Consider the following 21,228-nt stretch of genomic DNA (forward strand, 5'->3'; position numbering starts at 1 on the left):
AAAAATGTAGGTATTATGTTCTGTTAATAAAATCACCTGTAAGAACATAGCATGTCTTTATAATCATATATCTTAAGGAAAATAACCTTTCGATAAACCAATAATAAATAATATCAGATACTAAGATTGAGACTCAAACTATGGACATCAGTAAGTGCCATAGTCAAAATACATCAAAATAATACTCTAAAAGTAAAACCAGAAAAAGTGATTTGGTTTGTAAATTCCTTAATTTAGGAGTTAAGTGAGGGATAGTGGTACTTGAAGCCAAGATAAATGTATCCTGCAAATTTAGGCTGCCAAGAATGTTTAGATTATATTGAGCTGCCTTATTTCATCTTGAAATGATGAAATAGACAAATGAATCCAGCAGGAAGTCATTTAGCTGAAAAAGATGGAAGATGAAGCATTCACAATAATATGGATCTGGTACAAGCCCACTGCCTTCCCTCTCTTTCTCTTTCCTCCCCACCCTGATCTTCAACCCAGACTGCAGGGACAGTGACAAGAGACTGGGGTAGGGGTGGGGGTGTAGACTTGGCTCTGGTGATGTAGCTTGTCAGATACAATATGGCCTTATTTTCAAACGTTCTTTCATCATAGAACCAGTTTATAGCACCAAGGCTGCAGAAGACCAGGGGTGTAGGATAGTGGATTGTGGCCTGAGGCACTTACTTGCTTGAGAAAAATTGCTGCCAGAAGAGTGGTTTCAAAAAGCTGAGGCTGCCGCTGTGGTTGCTAGTGGGTAGAGGATTAAAGGGAAAGCAGCTTTTCCTCTCCTGTCTAAATATTTGCTGGAGAGCAAATGGGTTTTTGTGTGCATGTGTGTTTCCTTTTTCTATTGGGGAAATTACAAGTAATACAGGAACATCCTGTGATAAAATATATGAAGTAGAGGCTGAGGGAGCAGATGGATGAAGTCGAAGAAATGTGCCCCAGGTCTGTGGCATGCTGTACAATGACTAAATTCTTGGCATGGTGAATTGGTAAGTCTACAGATGATTAACTACAGTGTAAACAAGACATGTATGGAACATAAATATGAGATAGGCCATTCCATCAGCAGCTTTTAGTGTAAAAAGCATCCGTTCCCATCAAAGAGACCATGAATGTTTTCACAAGCTTAAATTTTATTTTATTTTAAGTAAGTACCCACCCTGGAAGATTTCAGTGAGAATAAACCCATGTAATCTCAAATACTCATGCATCTGAATGAGCAGAGCTTTCTTTGTGTTTCTTAAAGTAGTATGATACATGACTCTCCCAATTTCATATCTGCTAATCTGGTTAGATCCCTGCACCAACTAGTGAGACGGATAACTCAGAGTGTAACTCTGAGTTTCCAGGCAAAGAAACGTAGGAAAGATCTTAACTTGTATTTGTTAACTCTGCTAAAAATAGGAATGTAGAACTTTCTTGAAAATACTAATCTTTGTTCTCATTATCCCTCTTCAAAAGGAGGTTTACATATGGCTCCAAATAAATAGACTTGCCTTATTAACATTCTTATTTGCCGATCCTCACTTTATAAAATTGCATATTAACAAATATTTTATAACCACAAGTTACATTTCAAATTATTTACTTGCCACCTTTTAATAAACTGAGTTCTCTTTTCTGAAGGAGCCTTTTTTGGAGCTTGAAAAAAGCGCTCACAGCAGGGTAACAGGAAGACCCCTTCCTCCAGCCAAGAGTCCCACTGAGCCCCTGCTGGTGAGAGAGAGCCTTGGGAGGGATGTGAGAGGCAGAAACACAGGCTGTTGGCCCTAGCTCCTCCCTTCCACCGCCCCCAGAGACCAGGAGAGAGTGCCAGTGCGGGCCCATTGCCCTTATTCTCTTGGTCCAATCCTGCTAACCAGGGAAAGTGAAGAGCTGGTTGGTCCTTTGCAAGCCAGGAACCTACCAGGAGGGCACTCAATCTCCTCCCTCCTTCTGCTGGACCCTCTTAGAGAAAAATCTGCCTTTTTCTGGAAATAGCTTTTTCCATGGATCTGCACAATGGAGAGAAGATATGACTGTATCTCTTCTTGCTGAAACATAGTTACATGGGTAATTGAGTGCCTGGAGCAGCAGAGATATCAAGGTGTCGACAAGGCCATGCCCAGATTAGAAAGGTTCTTTCCACAGCACAGCACCTGCTTTTTCTGAGCCCATTATCAGGTAGAGATGCCTTTCAGTTAACCAAATTTCTGCCCCCTCATATGGAGGAGAGTCAAACTTCTAATTGAAGAATGACATACATTCAGAAAAGTGCACAGATCATAAGTATACATCTCAAAGAATTTTCATGTTCTCACTCATAGGTGGGAATTGAACAATGAGAACACTTGGACACAGGAAGGGGAACATCACACACCGGGGCCTGTTGTGGGGTGGGGGGAGTGGGGAGGGATAGCATTAGGAGATATACCTAATGTAAATGACGAGTTAATGGGGGCAGCACACCAACATGGTGCATGTATACATATGTAACAAACCTGCATGTTGTGCACAGGTACCCTAGAACTTAAAGTATAATTTAAAAAATAAAAAAAAAAAAAGAATTTTCACAAATAGGAGCACTCATGTAACACATATCCAGGTCACATTTATCATTTTATAATGATGTTTCTTTCCTGATGATAAAAGCACTTGTAGGAAGTTTGGAAAATACATCAAAGTGTAATAATGGAAATAAAAACCATCCATTGTACCTATACCCCAAGAGGAGTACTGATAGTATTTTGGTGTATTTCCATTCTGTCTGTCTCTCCCCCTCACATAGACAGATACCTGCATGTCTGTAAATACACTCACACAGGAACACAACTTCTGAAACTTTATGCATGTGTGCACAAACACACAGCAGTTTTATTAAATAGTTGCACTGAATGACATACAGATTTTTAGATGTTTCACTCTGTGGTTGTTGGCTTCAGCACCAGAAGGGCAGAGAAAGAAAGGGAAACTGAAAACCATCTGTCTTTTTGCTTGGTAATAGGAAAAAGGGGCTTTTTGTTGGGGAGGAGATTGAAATAAATGGCTGACATATAAATAAGGATGGTTCGTAGATTTTATTTATCCAATATTTTCCATCTCCATGAAAACTAAGCATTGATGATAGAAAGTTCAGAAACTTCTGGGTAGAGACCCTCTTCTTGTAGAGCAGAGATGAGACATCAACTTAGACTTTTTTGGCTGCTCTGTGGAACTAAACCTCTCTGGGCTGCAGTTCCACTTTGCCAGAAGACCAACTTTCCTTTCTTTTTCTTTTAATTAGCTCTCTTGCAGATACCAAAACAGACTTTAACTGTAGCAACCCTTGTTTTAACAAAAGGAAGCTGAGTCAAAATGTTGGAAATGAGCCTGGTGGTTTTGTGAGTTGCAGCAAAATTATCTTCCCCATCCCTACTGCAATGGATGAAATGATGCCTGTGTGGTGCTAGTTGCTTTGGTCCAGCTGAGTTTCCTGCACACATTGTCAGGAGAGGGCAGTTGGCACCAGTTTCCCGTTGCTATTGGTTGTGCAGGATGTGCTGTCCATCTGCCTCCTGGCTGGCCCAGGGCTCAGCTTCAAAGTGGCAGTGGGGGGGTGGGAGGGGAATTTGATGGCATTCTTGTGTTGAAGAAAGTTGTCTCTTTCAGAACTGCCCATACCCTTCTTTTTTTTTTTTTTAAAAAAAAAAAAAAAAAAAAGCAAACATATTTTGTTTTCTTACATACTTGTCATTTGAGTTATCACATATACAGAAAATATATTGGACTTCTTGTATTTGTAAAATGTCTTCTCAGATCACTCCTTTTTCCTTTCTTGTTAAAAACAGGTTCACTGACAGTATGAAGTGGCCTTTCTGTTTACATGTGTTCTTGTTGTATTGTCTTTGCAGTCGAAATCAGCTGTCCGCCCTGCCTGCCTGCCTGTGTGGTCTGCCTCTCAAAGTCTTAATCGCAAGTAACAACAAACTTGGATCATTACCAGAAGAGATAGGTCAGCTCAAACAGTTAATGGAGTTGGTATGTTACCGATTTTTAAGATGCTCTTTTTTGTTGGTTGACTGATCATAGCCTATCAAGGTATTCAGAAAAACTTTTTGCTACAGTTGGACAAGGTGGAGCCTCTGTTGTTTGAGGGCAGGTATATGATAAAGACATTAAGTGGGGAGAGGAACAGCTTTGAAACTTCACTGTGACAAACACAGTTCCTGGAATTTAAAGGCTTCCTGTAATTTACAGCTCCTGAAGTCTGCAGGATTTGCAGTTTTTGAAGTTTATGGGCTATCATGTTGTAGTTAGTATTTTTTTTCAGATTGCATATAAATTTATAAAAAATTATGGCTAAACTGCCAAAATAATCTACAAATAAGTTAGTAGGCCACACTTCATGAAGGTATAAAATTAAGTCAGAAGACAGAAAGAACAGGGTGCTCTGATTCTGTCGAGATTTTAGAAATCATTGTCGCAAATTGATGTAATTTTAAAATGTGACCGTGTCCCTAGGGATAGAAAAGGAGAACAAGCTATAGATGAGCAGAGATGGATTACAAATGTGTGTGAAGCTGAGATGCACTGTTATATTTCAGCTCTTTCACTACTAATTTAATTATTTACCCTTTTTCTAAATTGGGAAAGAATGAATGCTTTCTAAACTTCCATTGAGCTAACATAGGTGAAGAAAGAAACAGGAGTTAGCAGTCAGGCTGAAAGGTAATAGTCTTCATTTATCATCTAAGCATGGGCTTATTCCATCCTGACCTTGTGTCAGGCACAGGACTTGATGTGATTAAATGATGAAAAGGGCACAGTACCTGTCTTTCAGTAGATTCCAGTCCAGAACAATGATGGCCGATAAGTTTTGTCTTTTGTGCCAACTCCTCTGGGGCCACCTGGAGCACCACAGTGCTGGCCTGTGAGGCCCAGATAGAGAATGCTGTGATTGCTTAGTCATGTCTGTAGTGGGATTGGGCTAGGAGAGTGATGGTACCCATGTCACATATGTATCAACTTTGACTTTAATATAGAAATTAATAATTGCTATAGAAAGGCATCAGAGCTATAGAAAGTGTCTTTTTCATGGATTATTTGATAGCATTGTCCAAAACTCATTCCAACTAGCTCACACCAAAAGTCAGGATTGGTTAGAGGATGCAGGGGTCCATCAGATCACTTATGATAAAGACATTTGGTCACAGATCATGAGTGACTAGGACAAGACACTGGAATGTTGTGAAGGACCATGGCAGAGGTTCATTTTTCTGCTCAGCTTTTCCTCTTCTATACAATGGCAGAGGTTGCCCAAGTTTAAATGTTCTCCCAGGTAAAGCACCTAGCAAGAGACCTGCTAGCATCTCTCAGCCCTGGGTTCTAAGTGAGAAGCAGATCTGGTCTGATGTTCTCCCCTGATTGAGTCTGCTGTGCCCAAGGCACATGGTCATGCTGCTCAGATGTGGCTGTTGGGCTGCCACCAAAGGGGGTAATTCTGAAAGAAGACAGATATTAATTTGAGCAGACACTGCCCACCCCCCCCCACCCTGTCCCCAAAAGTTTCTATTATAAGAAGCATGTGCATGAGGCAGGGAATGATTAATTGAGTCTTCGGGTTGTGAGAGATTTGGAAAAGAAGAGCCTTTTGAGAGGCCTCTTAAATAAGCCCATGTGGGATTTCCTAGGAGGAAAAAAGTCAGGGACAGGGACAGGAAAGCATTCAAGGAGAAGGGACAGCTTGTGCAAAGGCAGTACATCCTAGAAGTCCATGTTGTGCTTGGGAGTAGGAAGCTGTTTAATCCTGCTGAAGTCTAGGTAGATAGAATGGGGCTGGGCACGTCATCCTCACGCCCACTGCCTTAGATTTAGGCCATAGGCAACTCCTTCACAGGGCATTCGAGGCCCTCTGTGGTCGGGCCCCTGCTCACCTCTTCGGGTTCATCTCTTGCCACTGGCACCTTCACTCTCCGAGTTCCTACCTTCTGGGAATGCACCTTGTTCATTTTCACTTCTGGACTTGTGCACACATCACTCTTTCATCATGGGCTGTTTCTTCCTCCCCCCTCCTTTCTGAGTTAGTTCTTAGCCAAGTTAGATCTCACTTTGTCCAAAAAGCCTTCCCAGATCCTCCAAGCCTGAGTTAGGTGCTCCTAAGGCAAGCACTCCATGCTTATTACTCAATTTTCATAGCATCACAGTTGTTTTCTTACTTGGATTTCTCTGTGCCAGCTCCCCCCACACCCTGAAAGCTGCTTACTTGCCGTTGCATCCCAGGTGCCTGGAACCTACCTGATAGGCACCCAGCAGATGTTTGCTGAATGTTACTGTTGAATGGTGGAAGGTGTACCTGGAAAGATGGCTGGGGCAGATTGTGAAGACCCTCAGGTGCTGGGCCTGAATGGGGTTGAGGGGGCAGGAAGATTCAATCTTGCTGTCCACATAACTCAGAAGGTGCCATTTTAACTGGTTCTAGGAAACAAAAAATTTCCTAGATGAAAGCTTTGGATGAAAGCGACGGTCATATGCTGCTGCTTTTTCTTTTAATGCTTCTTTTAGGTATCTGATAGCCACAAAATCCATGGTTGCTAAAATTTGGGTTAGGATTTGCAAATACAATATGAATAACAATTTAAAAAAAAACAGACTTTATTTTTAAGAGCAGTTTTAGGTTCACAGCAAAATTGAGAGGAAGGTACAAAGATATCCCACATACCCTCTACTCCCACACATGCAGTCTCCCTGTCATTAACATTCCCCACCAGAGTGGTTCATTTGTTATAATCTGTGAACCTATCCCGACACATCAATGTCACCCAAAGTCCACAGTTTACATTAGTGTTCACTCTTGGTGTTGTACATTCTATTGGTTTGGGTAAATATATAATGACATGTGTCTTTCACTACCCTACAAATCCTCTGTGTCATCCCTGCCTCCTCCTTAACCCTGGCAACCACTGATCTTTACTGTCTCCATAGTTTTGCCTTTTCCAGAATGTCATGTAGTTGGAACCATGCAGTATGTAGCCTTTTCAGATTGGCTTCTTTCACTTAGTAATATGCATTTAAGTTTCCTCCATGTTTTTCCATGGCTTGACGGCTCATTTTTTTTAGTGCTGAATAATATTCCACTGCCTGCACAGTTTATCTCCTCACCTCCTGAGGGACATCTTGGTGGCTTGCAAGCTTTGCCAATTATGAACAAAGCTGACAAGTTGATTTTTTTTTTTTCATTATTTGAGGTCCTGTACAGATGGGTGGCACATGGGTGAGATCAATCTTCTGGAACTTTTTGGTGCTGATACGTGCTTCTGTCCCATGAACCTTGGGTGTAAGTGACACCGCATGCCTTCCATCAGCTGTGCTCTAGAGCTGTGTCAACCAGCTCATCTGTTAGCAGGTGGCACATGTGCTGAGCCTGAGAGTCAGCCCCATACCAGAGCAGGGCTTTCCTCAAATACCCTTTGTCAGCTGCAGGGCTGACATGTGTAAACAGCGTTGTCTCCAGCGTCAGGACACACTGGCTGTAGGGTGGCTCTAAGGGACACCCATGCTTTTCTTGGGCACCCTGTCCTGAGCCCAGCTCTAACGAGGGCTGCCCTGCATCCTAGTTACAGGACTGTCTTCACCTGGTTCTTGTGTCTTTTCTCCACCAGCAATAACTGTTGAACCCACAAGTTCTAGGATCTTAGAGCAATAGGGGATTGTAAAAGGCATTTAGTCCAAACTCTTGACATCTTACGAATGAAGAAACCCGAGGCAGAAAGCCAATGCATGACATAGGGAAGGTCACCCCTGTGTAGCTAAATTGTAACATAAGCTGAAACACCCTCACCCAGCACAGTCCTGTGGAAATATAATGTAAGCAATAAATGTGATTTTTAAAGTACTGGTAGATACATAGCCAAATAAGAAGCAAGTGAAATTAATTGTAATAATATTTATTTAACCTAAAATAGCCAAAACATTATTACTTCGTCACCTGTATAATATAAAAAATACTAATGAGGTATTTTAGATGCTTTTTTTTCATGCTAAGTCTTTGAAATCCAGTGTGTACATAACTCTGAAAGTGCATCACAGGTTGGACTGGCCACATTTCTGGTGTTCAGTGGCCACCCTCCTGGATTCGGCAGCTGTGTCGCCTGTGTTCTTTCCATTCCCTGCCCCTGTGTATGAGCAAGCGTGATATTTGGAAAAGCGTTTACTTATGAAGTTGGTAAAAATACAATAAGTGGTCATTATTTAACCACAAAGAGGGACTGGCCTTGCTTAAGGTCACGGTCTAAAAAAAAGATTATTTTCCATCCATTCTCACTTATCTTTCATATCTTTTTGCTTAAAATAGTAGTGTTACTATAGGTAACCATATCATTATTTTTAGCTATCAATTGGAAAAAAAAAAAAAGAATTCCCTGGAGGGCCAGAAGTAATTCTAGAATTGCTGTGGGAGGCTTCTGTTTTGTAGTCACAAAGTAACCAACTTGTTACAAGATTTGGGAGCACCACAAGGATTCAGAATACTTGAAGCCCTTCAGTGCCCAGACCGTGTCTCAGCTTATTAGGCTCTAAGCATTGTTTGTTAACTATTTTAGAAGAAATATTTTTAAATTGTTCACATCAGACTCAGGGTATTCCAAATGGATTTTTTTTTTTTTTTTTGGATAGAATCTTGCCCTGTCGCCTAGGCTGGAGTGCAGTGGCACAATCTCGGCTCACTGCAGGCTCTGCTTCCCAGATTCAAGCAATTCTCCTGCCTTAGCCTCCCGAGTAGCTGGGACTACAGGCGCATACCACTGAGCCCAGCTAACTTTTTGTATTTTTAGTAGAGATGAGGTTTCATTATGTTGGCCAGGCTGCTCTCGAACTCCTGACCTCAAGTGATCCACCCACCTTGGCCTCCCAAAGTACTGGGATTACAGATGTGAGCCATCATGCTCAGTCAGAGTTGTGAACTCTCTTTTCTTCTAAGTGTGAGTGAACATTCCAGAGTCAGCAGTCACTTAAAAAAAAATAAATAAATAAATAAATAAATAAAACTTTTGCCATCTGCAAGAAAGCAGTTGTCCTTTCTAATTTGTGAAAGGAATTGGAGTTGGAAAATGATATCTTATCTTTCTAAATACATTAGAATTATATAAGATCTTTTTTTTAATGCATTCCCATTCAGTCACTGCCTTGTCCTGCCATTTGAGACTGTGCAGGGAATATCAAAAAGCAGTTGTTCCTCCTCCCATGAAGAGGCCACAAAGATACACTACTGAGATGTCCTTTTCTTGACTCAACAAGAGCAGCCAGGTTGTATTTCCACATTGTTGCAGCTGCAGGAAAACTTATGGAATCTTAGCTCCATGGAGCTGGACCCTCCAGGGTCATTTCAGATGGGAATGATCTGGAACTTTCTCACCTCCCTGGCTGCTCTGAATGACTTCTATATGCTCTGTTGCCTCACTGCTGTAGCAGTATGGATATGTTGCTTTGTACGTCTATCTGCCTGTGCTTTCTATAAGGTGAAGAGATAAAGCATTCACATTTACTGAGCACCTGCTATATACCAGGTACTCTGCTAGGTATACATGTATTATTTCATATAGTCTTGAAAATAAGCCAGCAAGGTAGGTATCATGTTTATATTTTACAAATAAGTGTCAATTTTAGAATTACTTAGCCAAAGCCACAAGGATATGAGGAGGTAGAGCTGGAATCAAAACCAGGTTTTTTAATCAGCGTCCTCATCACAATGCAGCACTGTCTCTTCACCTAAACTGTAAGCCCCTCATGGAGCGGGGCCGTGATTTTTCTCTTTGGAGTTCCCTGGTTTAACTCCTAGTGGTTTTTCCATTAAAGTTGTGGGAGGAAAATGTTACCAAAAAAAAGGTTTGGTACAAATGGTCAATGTCTCGCTAATGTTTTGTTACTGTGGAACCAAGAGTCAGGGAAGGGATCTGTAGATTTGTGTTGGCTAAATCTCATTTTACTCATTAAAACCTTGTTAACATATTGAAAACATAGTTCTTTTACTGCTAAACCACGCCTGATGGATGAGGTATATTTGTTAAGAGATGCTGTATAAATGCCATGTGTTATAATTAACAGGCAGCTGTAAAAACAAACACACTGTTAGAACACAATAAAATTGAGAGCCTTTTATGGGGCATTTGCCAAAGATCTAAGAGTTTTCTCGTTGGTTCCCTGTACACGGTGACATGCTGTGGTCCAGAGATGTTTTTTTCTCAATTCTATCCTCTCTGAAGTCATGCAGTGTGTGAAAATCATGTCTTCTAGCTCTTACCTTCACATAAGAGAACACAATATCACTGATTTAAAACCTGCTTTTCTAATCAAAAAGCTCACAAGGCCTGGCTCAAGTAACGACTAGTTGGAAGGTGCATTTCCTGGCCTTGATTGGATATGCTATTTTTTGTTCTTTTTTCATGAAATGTTTGGTTGTGTGGAGAATTTGGATTCAAAGATTGATTATTGAGCAGCTGCTGAGGAAAATCCCGTCTTCTTTATTTGCATGGGCAGCGTTCCAGTCTCTGAGGGAGATAACAGCGGGGGCATAAATTCACGTGCTCACCATGCTGTTTGTCCACTCATGGTCTCTGGAGGCGCCTCCTAACCTCTGGTTTCTGTGGGATGATTGGAAACCCAGGGCTTGCTCAAGGCCCTCTGTGCTTCCATTTCTGCCTTTCTTCTGAAGAGCAGTGGGGTAGGCCGTGTGTTTGTAAACTTAGGAGAACTGTGCAACAGAGTTTTGCTCTGGAAAAAGACACTGGTGTTGAAAGGTGATAATTTGTCATCTGAGAGCTTTCTTGAGAAAGTTTCAAGTTTAAATGAACGTATTTTCTTTTTAAGACAGTGAGTTCTGGCCAGGTGCGGTGGCTCATGCCTCTAATCCCAGCACTTTGGGAGGCCGAGGTCAGGAGTTCGAGACCAGCCTGACCAACATGGTGAAACCCTGTCTCTACTAAAAATACAAAAATTAGCCGGGCATGGTGGCGTGCACCTGTAATCCCAGCTACACAGCAGGCTGAGGGAGGAGAATCGCTTGAACCCGGGAGGCGGAGGTTGCAGCGAGCCGAGATTGCGCCACCGCACTCCAGCCTGGGCGACAGAGACTCCGTCTCAGAGGGGTGGGGGGAAAGACAGCGAGTTCTGACCACAAGCATTGAGGGTTTTTGGCTGTTAAGAAATCAAAATTGACATTTCCCAGTTAGTTACATATCTGTGTTTCAACCAAAATCATTTCATTATCTCTGATGTAGCAAATGGACTTTCCTCATATTGGAGGATAATTAGAATTATTTAATCCTTACCTGTTGTTTTGATAGAGACACAGAAAGGGTAAGACATTTACCTGAAGTTACACACTGAGTCATACAAAATGCACTTCCACAAAAGGGCATGGCTACATGATAGGAGGCTACTATTAGTAGCTTGCAGTTTCTGTCAGAACGTTTGCATTTTATTCAATTAAATAGAGAGCTAGATTCTTACAAAAATACATCTCAAGCAGTATTACCATACTAAGTTTTTGAAAACCTAAGTATCAGAGCAAGGTCACGTGTACAAATACTACCTGCAGTTCCAGTGTGTGGCCTGGTCTTACTGGAACTATTCTGTAACCAAGATCATCTTGACACAGTATTTATGTTGTTGTTTTTTTTTCTTTTTGTTTTGAGACAGGGTCTTACTCTGTCACTCAGGCTGGAATGCAGTGCCATGGTCACAGCTCACTGCAGCCTTGACCTCTCGGGCTCAAGCAATCCTCCCACCTTAGCCTCCCGAGTAGCTGAAACCACAGGTGCATGCCACCATGCCCGACTAATTTTTTAACGTCTTTTTGTAGATTCAGGGTTTCCTTATGTTCTCTAGGCTGGTCTAAAACTCCAGAGCTTAAGCAATCTGCCCACCTTGGCCTTCCAAAGTGCTGGGATTATAGGCATGAAAGATCGTGCCCGGCCTGTGTTGGTTTTCACTAGACATCATTCCTTAAAAAAATACTTCTAGTCACCCGGGCACGGTGGCTCACGCCTGTAATCCCAGCACTTTGGGAGGCCGAAGCAGGTGGATCACCTGAGGTCAGGAGTTCGAGACCAGCCTGGCCAACATGGTGAAACCCTGTCTCTACTAAAAATCAAAAAAATAAAAAATAAAAGTTAGCCAGGTGTGGTGGCACACACCTGTAATCTCAGCTACCTGGGAGACTGAGGCGGGAGAATCGCTTGAACCCGGGAGGCAGAGGTTTGCAGTGAGCCAAGATCGCGACATCACACCCCAGTCTGGGCGACAGAGCGAGACAGTCTCAAAACAAAACAAAACAAAAAAAGCTTCTAGTCTTTTTTACAATATTACTTTCTGAAAGTGAGCATAACCTAGTTTAATAATCCCTGAATTTATTCTCCGAATTTAAATCCTTGTTATTTTTGCATTCTGAAGGTCAGTTAGCAACAAGCACTTAGTAACAAAAATATATTAATCTCCAACATGGTTTTAATACTTCTAGAGACTCTTTTTATTGTGATGAGGAGAGAATCCTATTTCTAAAGTTTTTCTTTTGGTTACCTAAAAACATGATGACCAGTGGAAAATAAGTATGTGTTAAGTCACAGTTCAAATTCTCTATTTTGTTTTTTATCTAAATGACAAAGTTGGACTGGCTGGTCTATAAAAAACTTAAGCTTGAGTATTTATATTACTATAATTAGATTCATTTCTGTATCAAAAAGAATAAATTCAGTAAACATAACATGCTCATGATTCTTTTTGATCTGCCTGTGTATTTGTTATTATAGTACTAACTATAGGGCGCTATGATTTCACTGAAGTTTGGAATCATTCTGTAAGACATAGCTTAGGGCTAATAGAAAATTCAGAAGGGATTCATTTGACTATTTTAATAAGTGACTGAATATGGAATTTATAAGCTGATAAATTCTTACTAATTGCCGAAGTGTGAGGCATTAGTGTTGTTTTTATTTACATTCATTTTCCTAAATCGTATCTTCTTTAAATCAGTCTGTAAAATTCATACCTTATCTTAGGCTGAATTTGAACAAAAGTGTTCTAGAGAACAAGGCCATTCTAGAAATATTGCTTTTATATTTTCAAAACGGAAATATTTTATCCCCAAACACCTAGACTATTATCTCCTGTTTCTTCCTCCCTAACCCCCAGTTAATTAAGACAGTGACCCATGGGGTTTTATTTTTGTGATGAATTTATAACCTCTTTAAAACGTGGCAAGATTCAATGCCTTGTGGGAATAGAGTTTTGCACTATTTCTACAATATTGATTACACAATAGTGAAATGTTATCTTATGTGCTAAATCTGCTTGGGCATTTTCCCCCCATTATTTGTCAGGGTGGAAAGTAATTGACAACAGTGCAGAGTACTATTAAAATAATTTGACCTTCACCATATACCCTCCAAAATGTGAATGGACAATTGGACTTTGTGTTTTGAATTGTCTACAGATATCCTGTCCTCTAAATCAGAAGGAAAAAAACTTGTATTTATCGTTACATGAAGTTTTTTAAAGTAAATTGAGTGACCATTTTCCCTACTGCTAAATAAGTTTTCAAATATCACTGGGGGAGTTGATTTTTTTAATAAGGCTATTATGTTAGAAACATACAATGGAAAAAAAATCACCTTACGATTAGAGAAACAGCATATTTTGATTTCCTAGCTAACTCAACCATGACCAGCAAAGAGCAAGGTGAGTATAGTTCACACTAAAAAATGGAATAAGGCTTAGTTTCATCTCATGCTGTGAATAACGTGCTACCTAAATATATCTGTTATCTTTTTGCTTTCCTCTCCTCCTTCCTTATTTATTAAGAGAAAGATTTGAAAAATATTATGTCTTTGAAGCTTCTGGAAATTGTCAGTTTCATACTGAAAATCTGTGATTTCCATAATTTGTATAAGGATTTTTCTCGTGCTGTCACTCACAAGACTTAAAAAAACTTGTTTTAGATGCCAATAATGTCCATTTTCTCTAGAGATGGAAAATAATTCCTTCTAATTCTTCCCCACAAGCACGCCCACTTCTCCTGCCAACAACATCACCAAAGTGACTGTATCTGGTCATGAGTTCCATAGAAGGATTTGATTTCCTGCATTTCTAGGACTCACCTGTGTGGTATTTGTGTGAGGACTCTGTTAAAATAGGATGGAATGGCACCTTTTGCTTATTTGTAACTTAGTTAAGGCAAAGAAAGCTTTCATTGAAAGGATTTGATTGTTGGCTCTTGTGACTGAGCAAAGGCCCCCGTAATTGGGAAAAGATGGCATTTCACTGTTCTCTTCTCCCATGTGGAAATACATTCAGAAAGGCAGGGCAATTTACTGACTCAGTGAGGGGCTGAGAGTGACTGAACATGATCTCTGGACCTCCTAATTCTGTAATTACTTCCTTCGACGTTTTTGTCTCTGCAGATGTGCTTGTGGAGTTTGTTTCTGTTTTTGTTTTAAACACTAGAAGTGTTTTTCTCAAACTTGTGTGTGACTTTTCTGGGCCAGGAGGGATACAGCAACCGCATTTGGGGGTGATGCCGCTGAACACCCGGTGCTCTCAGCCCGTGTCACCCCACCTCCCCCATCAGACTGCTGTACAGAGAAGCTTGGGGAGGTATCTGCACTGTGCACACTCAGCCTTTATAGAGGACAACTTCATTCCTTTTTAGCAGGAGTGATACTGTTCCTCTTCATCGGGTGGTATCCATTGAGCACTGTCATGATGAGGACGGGTTGATAGATCACCTGAAGCCTTTTAGATGAGACCAGGTTAGAGGGCAGGGATCAGCTGTGTTGTGTACAGCCTGGTCTAAATGTGGAGCCTGGGGGTGTTCACTGGATTGGTCAATGACATCTTATTTGAATGAAAGTGAAACAGATTTCTGAAATGAGGCTTTGCTGCTTTCTATGGTGAAAGGGGAGAGCTTTTCCAGGTTCAAAAGTAAAGCGGGATATTTAAGGCCTTGATCTCACTGGAATCATTGGTATCTTTAGTTCTGTGATGCCAAGTGGGACCTGCATGGGATTTAGTGTGTATGTTGAGCATCCTGGGTCCTGGGGTCCTGGAGACAGAAGGAGCCGCAGTATTATGGAGTGTCACTGTAGTGGATTTTAGAAGTTTGATCCAACGTTTATTGATCCCTTACTTTATACTTGGCACTCCACCTGGCACTGGGAGGATGGAATGAATAAGACATGGTCCCTCCCACCCAGAAGCTCATAGGTTTAAAGGGGAATGTAAACCCATGAGCAAATGACTTACAGTGACATGCTATCTAAAGGACTACACAGGAAGAAGTGGTCAGTCTCCCTGGGCATTAGATCAGAGTGGGAGAGGTGGGGGAAGCCTCGTGAAAGATTTCACGAAAGAGGTTGAGGCTTGAATTAAGTCTTTAAAAATGAGTCAGTGGGACAAGAGGACAATATTGGGGACTGGCATATCGGGCAGGGAAGGAGCATGAACAAGTTTGGGAATTATGAAATACTGAAAACTGCCAGAAGCAGTAACATGGCTGGAGTGTAGGTTGTGAGGAGGGACATTCAGAGAAATGGTGCTGGAGAAATGGACAGACCTCATCATAGATACTGGCCTTACTGCCCAGTTTGGACTTTATAGTTGTTGAGAAGCCTCTGCGAGTGTTTAAGCTGGTGAACAGCATGATGGCATTTGCACTCTGGCCGCTCTGTGAAGGATGCATCCGAGATGGAGACTGAGGTATGGAAACCAGTCAGGAGATCATGATAGCACCTAGCTAAGAGAGAGCACTGGTCTACACTGTAGGTGTAGCTGGGGGTGGGTGGGGGAGTGAAGAGCCCAGCACGGCTCCCAGAGCCAAGAGGAAGAGTGGAATTCGGGGAGATCCTAAGGATATAGAAGATTATAAATGTCAAGGCCTCCATTTCGCATGTGTCAAGAGGGGGTTCCAATCAAGGCTTAATTGAGTATTTGCTTCTTAAAGCAAAGAAGACAAGAATTGCTTGTGAAGTGTATGGCAAGGTGGTCAGCTGTAAGGTTTCTAGCCTGTGGTGAAGAACTCCATTTTAAATAAATAGTGCCTCCAAACAGTGCATTAATATTCTAGTTTTTCACTGCAAAATGTGAGAGTTTGGTAAAATAAGATGCATTGTAGTCTTCTATTTAGGGGCACAATAGGATAGTGGCTAAACGGTGAGGTGGTAATTCATTTCTAGTGTTAACTCTGGCACTTGCATGCTTTGGGCGACTGGCTAAACTTTTCTGAGCCCCACTTTTTGATTTGTAAATATTAGGCTAGTAATATTGCCCAGTGGGTTTGTTGTGAGAATTCAGTAAAATCGAAGCATGTCAAAGTGGCAGGCCAGAGGCTGGTGAAGCAGCTGCTGAATGCTACTAATGTCCACCCTTTCTCCATTTTTCTCTCCTCTGAGGGAGTTTAAAACGTTCAGCTTTCTCTTCTCTGTGCTGAGTCTTAATGCTAGGGACCTGGAGATGAATATAGAAGTGTACCTATGTAGTTGTCCAAATATTTAAATTCCTTAAGGAGATTTCACATGAAATGCTTGATTTCCTGGAAAAAGATGTTTATTATTTCTCTCTCTGCTTTTGATACAGGATGTCAGCTGCAACGAGATCACAGCGTTGCCCCAGCAGATAGGTCAGTTGAAATCTCTACGAGAACTAAATGTCAGAAGAAATTACCTTAAAGTTTTACCACAAGGTAAAAAAGAAAGAGGGAAAATGAAGAAAATGGGAGACTTGCATTATTTTATGTTTTGGGGGGTTTATTTTGTGAAGAGGTTGGATCTTTGTGTGTGTGTGTGTGTGTGTGCGTGTGCCTACTACTTAATAATTAGGATTTGAATTTCACATACAGATAACAAAAAAGTGATGTTCAGGCTGTGATTTTAGTCAAGGGCTACAGCAACAAAATCATTCCCCTAGGTAATGCCGTGGGGCATGGGGGTGGACGTGGGTGTATTGGTTTGCTGGGGCTACTATGACAAAGAACCACAGATGGGGTGGCTTAAATAACAGAACTTCATCTTCTCACAATTTTGGAGGCTGGATGTCTAGGATCAAGGTGCCAGCAGGGTTGCTTCCCTCTGAGGCCTCTCAGCTTGGCTTGTGGGTAGCATCTTCTCCTCCCTGGGTCTTCTCGTCATCTCCCCTCTGCGCATGTCTGTGTCCTAATCTCCTCTTCTTACAAGGACACCAAGGATTAGAGCTGCCCTCATGACCTCATTTTAATTAACTTAATTACCCTTTCAAAGACCCTATTTCCAAATACAGTCACATTCTGAGGTAGTAGAGGTTAGGACTTCAATATATGAATTTTGGAAGGACTCAAGCCAGCCCGTCACAGGGGGTGACATGAATTGTTTTGGGTATGGGTATGTGACGTTTTGGAACGTGAAATTTCGGGGACATACTTTGTTCTACAGATCCTGTCTGTCAGGATTTCTAGCCTTGGGAATCTGGGAGCACTGGTTGGGAACTCCCAGTGTCTAGAATCTGCTCTGAGGTGAGGGTGCTGCCTCTGCTGGAGTGATACTCGGACTGTCTCACTGGTGGTCTTGGTAAGTTTCACCAGTGGTGGCAGCAGAACCTCAGCATTGAGACGTGGCTCCCACCACCCAGCATGAATGCCAAGACCTCAGACAGCCCTGCTTTGCAGCCATGGGCTTCCGTAGTATGTCTGTTCAGTAGTGTGTTGAGTTCAAGGAAGATATATGTATTTATTCAGAAACTGCATACCATTTAGAGCATGAAAGCAGCCTCATAGGGGATAGTGGATCTGCATTTGGTGTTTGGGTTTGCACCTGGATCAGGAATGAACGGATGAGTCTTGGAACCCTGAATGCTTTCTCCAAAGCATACTCTGGTTTTCAGAGATCACATCGATTTCCACTGTTTTTGTTTAAAGTCTCTAGACATGGCCGATTTCAAACATATATTTAAAAATATTTCTCAAAGCAAAACCCTGTAGTATTTGGAAACAGTCAGCATTTGGTTAATCTGACATTAATGGAACAATTTATGGATGCCTGATTTTAATTATCCTGTCTCTGCATCTTGATCTTTGGCTTGGAATGCTTCATAATAAGGCAAGAAAATGGAGCTCATGAAAGGGAAAGAACTTTGCAAAAGGTAATGTGCTTTATAGATGGGAGGTTCAAGTCTGCTTGCCATCTTTCACGTTTCTCATACTGACTAGCATTTTAGAGAAGCAGAATTAGAAACTCAACATTTTTTACTTCAGTTCTTGAGATGACTTGGTTTAAAAATATTGATTGATTTTTCATTTTGTCCTTGTACAATCTCATTTTTTGGATATACAAAATTTGTATTTGGTTTAAGCAAGCACAAAAGGAAAGCTTATTAACAGCAAATTTATATGCATACAACCTTTTATGAGTTAAAGAAAACTTTCATTTAAACTTAAGCTCTCATGTTAATCATTGTGAAAATGTCATAAATAATTGAACTCTGATTTTCAAACGGAAAAATTAATTTGATCATTTTGCAGTTGCCTGTCATAGTTTGGAAATGTGGAAAATATATTCACAAAATCTAGATTTTTGTCTCTCTCTGGTTCCTCATTTTCTTACCTTAAAAGCGTTCCTTTCCCTTAACAAGATCAGTTATTCCATAATTATGTTTTCTCAGTTTTGATATTTTAAAAATATACTCAAAGCTTTTAGCTTCAGTTTACTGGAAATTTTTTAAAAAAATAACTTCCTCAATATCAAGTTCCTTTTTGCTTCCCTCTGGAGAACTCTATTGACAAAAGACCATTGAAAATACTTTCAGTCAGTGACTGTAAAGACTTTCCCTATTTACTTATATGTTTTTCCTCTTTGGATACCCCTCCTCGTACACTTTCAATCTGAGGATGAAAAAAAAAAACACCAAAATTGTGGTCTAATTGCTCATATCAATTTTGTGGTGGTTTTACTACAACAACTGCAATAAGAAGACCATATTTTATTCTTTCTAGGACTAGAATGAACAGTGGATTAAAATAGCCATTCATTGCCTCTCTTAGCAGTGGGGAGAGAGAGTGGGATTTGTTCTTCTGCTTCTTTTTTTTCTTATTCCCTTTTTCTACTCCACTTTTTTTTACCTTTCCTGGGCTGGCATTGCAAAATTATCATTTTCTCCTTCATTTTATTGTTGTGAAACTGTCTGGTTCTTGTTTTCCTGAACTATGATGGCAATTGTGTTCCAAACTGGAACTAGAAAATAAATGGTCATTATAAAACCTTTACTTATTTTATTTACCTGTAAGTTTTCTCCTGCTATGTTTTCCATGAACTTAGCCCTCTAGTCTTGCTTTGAAGTCTTCATTTTAAGTGGCAAAGAATTGCTAAAGATCCAGAGTCCAGTTAAATTTTTCCAGTGATTTGTTAACTTAACTTTAGTTAACCGTCTCAGAGATAGGTTGATATTGCTAGGGGTAACAGCTAGGAGGTGTTCCTCTTATCATGGAATCTTCATAATTTTTAACCATCTTACAAACAAGCTGTGAGGTGAAAGGGGATCTTGCTTTTCCTTTTGTTTCACTTTCATGATTCCAGGGTCCTCCAGGACTAGTGTGGCCTGAGGTCAATCCCTCATCCTGCCAGAGGGGAGACAAGCTGGGTTGAGCAATGAACTCAGGGCAATTTAAAAAATACAGTCCCTTACATTCCCAGAGTGCCTTGAATTCTGAGAGAGGTACTGGTTACTAGAATCTTTTCCTGCTGGAATTTGACATAACGTAGCTGAGTAAAGTGAAGATTGAAGAGCAGTGTAGAGGTGGAGGAGAAATAGTGTGAATTTTTACTCCAGGTCAGTGTCTTCAGTTACTCTTCTTTGTCTAATTCTTGCCCTTCGTCCACTTTAGAACTCCTTGAGTGTTTTAAAGCACAATATTCCATCCCTTAACAGATCCTATAACAAAAGTTCCGAGGCCTCGTTCTGGAGTGAACCCTTCATAGCCCCTCACACAGAGATTTCAGTGGCTTGCCTGCATCACCCTAGATGTCTGGCGTGGCCCAGCCTCTCTGCTCTATGGAATACATTTGACTTTATTCCTAGCAGCTGCCAGTGTCGTTTTGAATGCTTGAAATTACTGAGTGTTTACTGTGCCACTGGGTGGGGATTTTAAGCTAAATGTAATGTTCTGTCTTCTGAGTGGAGCTACAGAAGATTTTTTAAAAGCTGTAGAATAAAGTCTCATCATACCAGAATTACAGGGCCTGTCGGAAAATTCTGAATTGGATAACATTTATTTTTTTTAATGCAGTTGAAAAACTCATGAATATATTTAGTGTAGCTAGTTCTGGGATAATGCCAGCCAAGATACATTGATTAGATAAGAATATTATGTAATTAACGTATTACTCATGGGCTAGCGAACGCTACTGGGAAACAGTTTGAAGTTAAAACATAAACATGTCCTGTGTGATATGGCCTGCGTGATTCTTTTGCTGAAAAAAAAAGTATTTTTAAACAATAGATATTGTAAATGTCAAGTGTTTCTAGTTTTTATCAGAACTAACAACAATTTAAAACTTTGGGGCACGCAATGAAAGATTTTCCCTCTTTTGGTAAAATGTTATGTACACACACCATGTATTCCTAATGTACAACTTGCCTTTGATTATACTCAATTGTACTTTTCCTGAAAAGCAGAACATTAATTTTTGAATGATTAGCCATTTAATCTTATTGCTTTCTAAGGTTTTTTCTTTCTTTTTTTCTTTTTTCTATTATTTTAGAACTAGTAGATCTTCCCTTGGTAAAGTTTGACTTTTCCTGCAACAAAGTGCTCGTGATTCCAATTTGTTTTAGAGAGATGAAGCAGCTGCAAGTGTTACTACTTGAGAATAACCCTCTGCAGTCTCCTCCAGCACAGGTGAGGGGTCTTGCAGCAAAGCCAATGCCCCATGGGATGTGCTGTTTTAGGAGCCAGGGGAAAATTTCCCCTTCACCCTCTGAAAGTTTGCTGAAAATCACTAATCACTGGCAAGCGGCAGATTAATTGGAGAAAAGGCATGCAAAATTTATTAACATGTACGTGGAAGCCTCCAGAGTGAAGACCTGAAGATACAGGGGAAATTGTCCATTTTTATGCTTACAAAGTATGGACAGCCATGTAGAAATATGATTGGACAAAAAGAGTATGATCTCATGTTAATAGACTGAGTGAGGAAACCCAGCAGGGCCTGTCTGTCTGGATTCTTCTTGGGCTCTCGGAGGATCATTCCTTCCGGGTGTGGG

At 40.7% G+C, this 21,228-nt stretch overlaps 1 protein-coding gene across 5 annotated transcripts in view; it reads left to right on the forward strand.

The window, feature by feature from the left end:
- LRCH1 (leucine rich repeats and calponin homology domain containing 1) overlaps positions 1-21,228 on the forward strand; it is a 201,711-nt gene that overhangs the window by 113,244 nt on the left and 67,239 nt on the right. For all 5 annotated transcript variants that reach the window (XM_024231039.3, XM_024231040.3, XM_054529032.2 and 2 more), the window contains exons 3-5: positions 3,867-3,993; positions 16,576-16,681; positions 20,727-20,863. In XM_024231039.3, the coding sequence (XP_024086807.3) occupies positions 3,867-3,993; positions 16,576-16,681; positions 20,727-20,863 (370 nt within the window). The remainder of the gene's footprint in view (positions 1-3,866; positions 3,994-16,575; positions 16,682-20,726; positions 20,864-21,228) is intronic.

The sequence above is a fragment of the Pongo abelii genome, chromosome 14 (genome assembly GCF_028885655.2).
Source record: "Pongo abelii isolate AG06213 chromosome 14, NHGRI_mPonAbe1-v2.0_pri, whole genome shotgun sequence".
NCBI lineage: Eukaryota > Metazoa > Chordata > Mammalia > Primates > Hominidae > Pongo > Pongo abelii.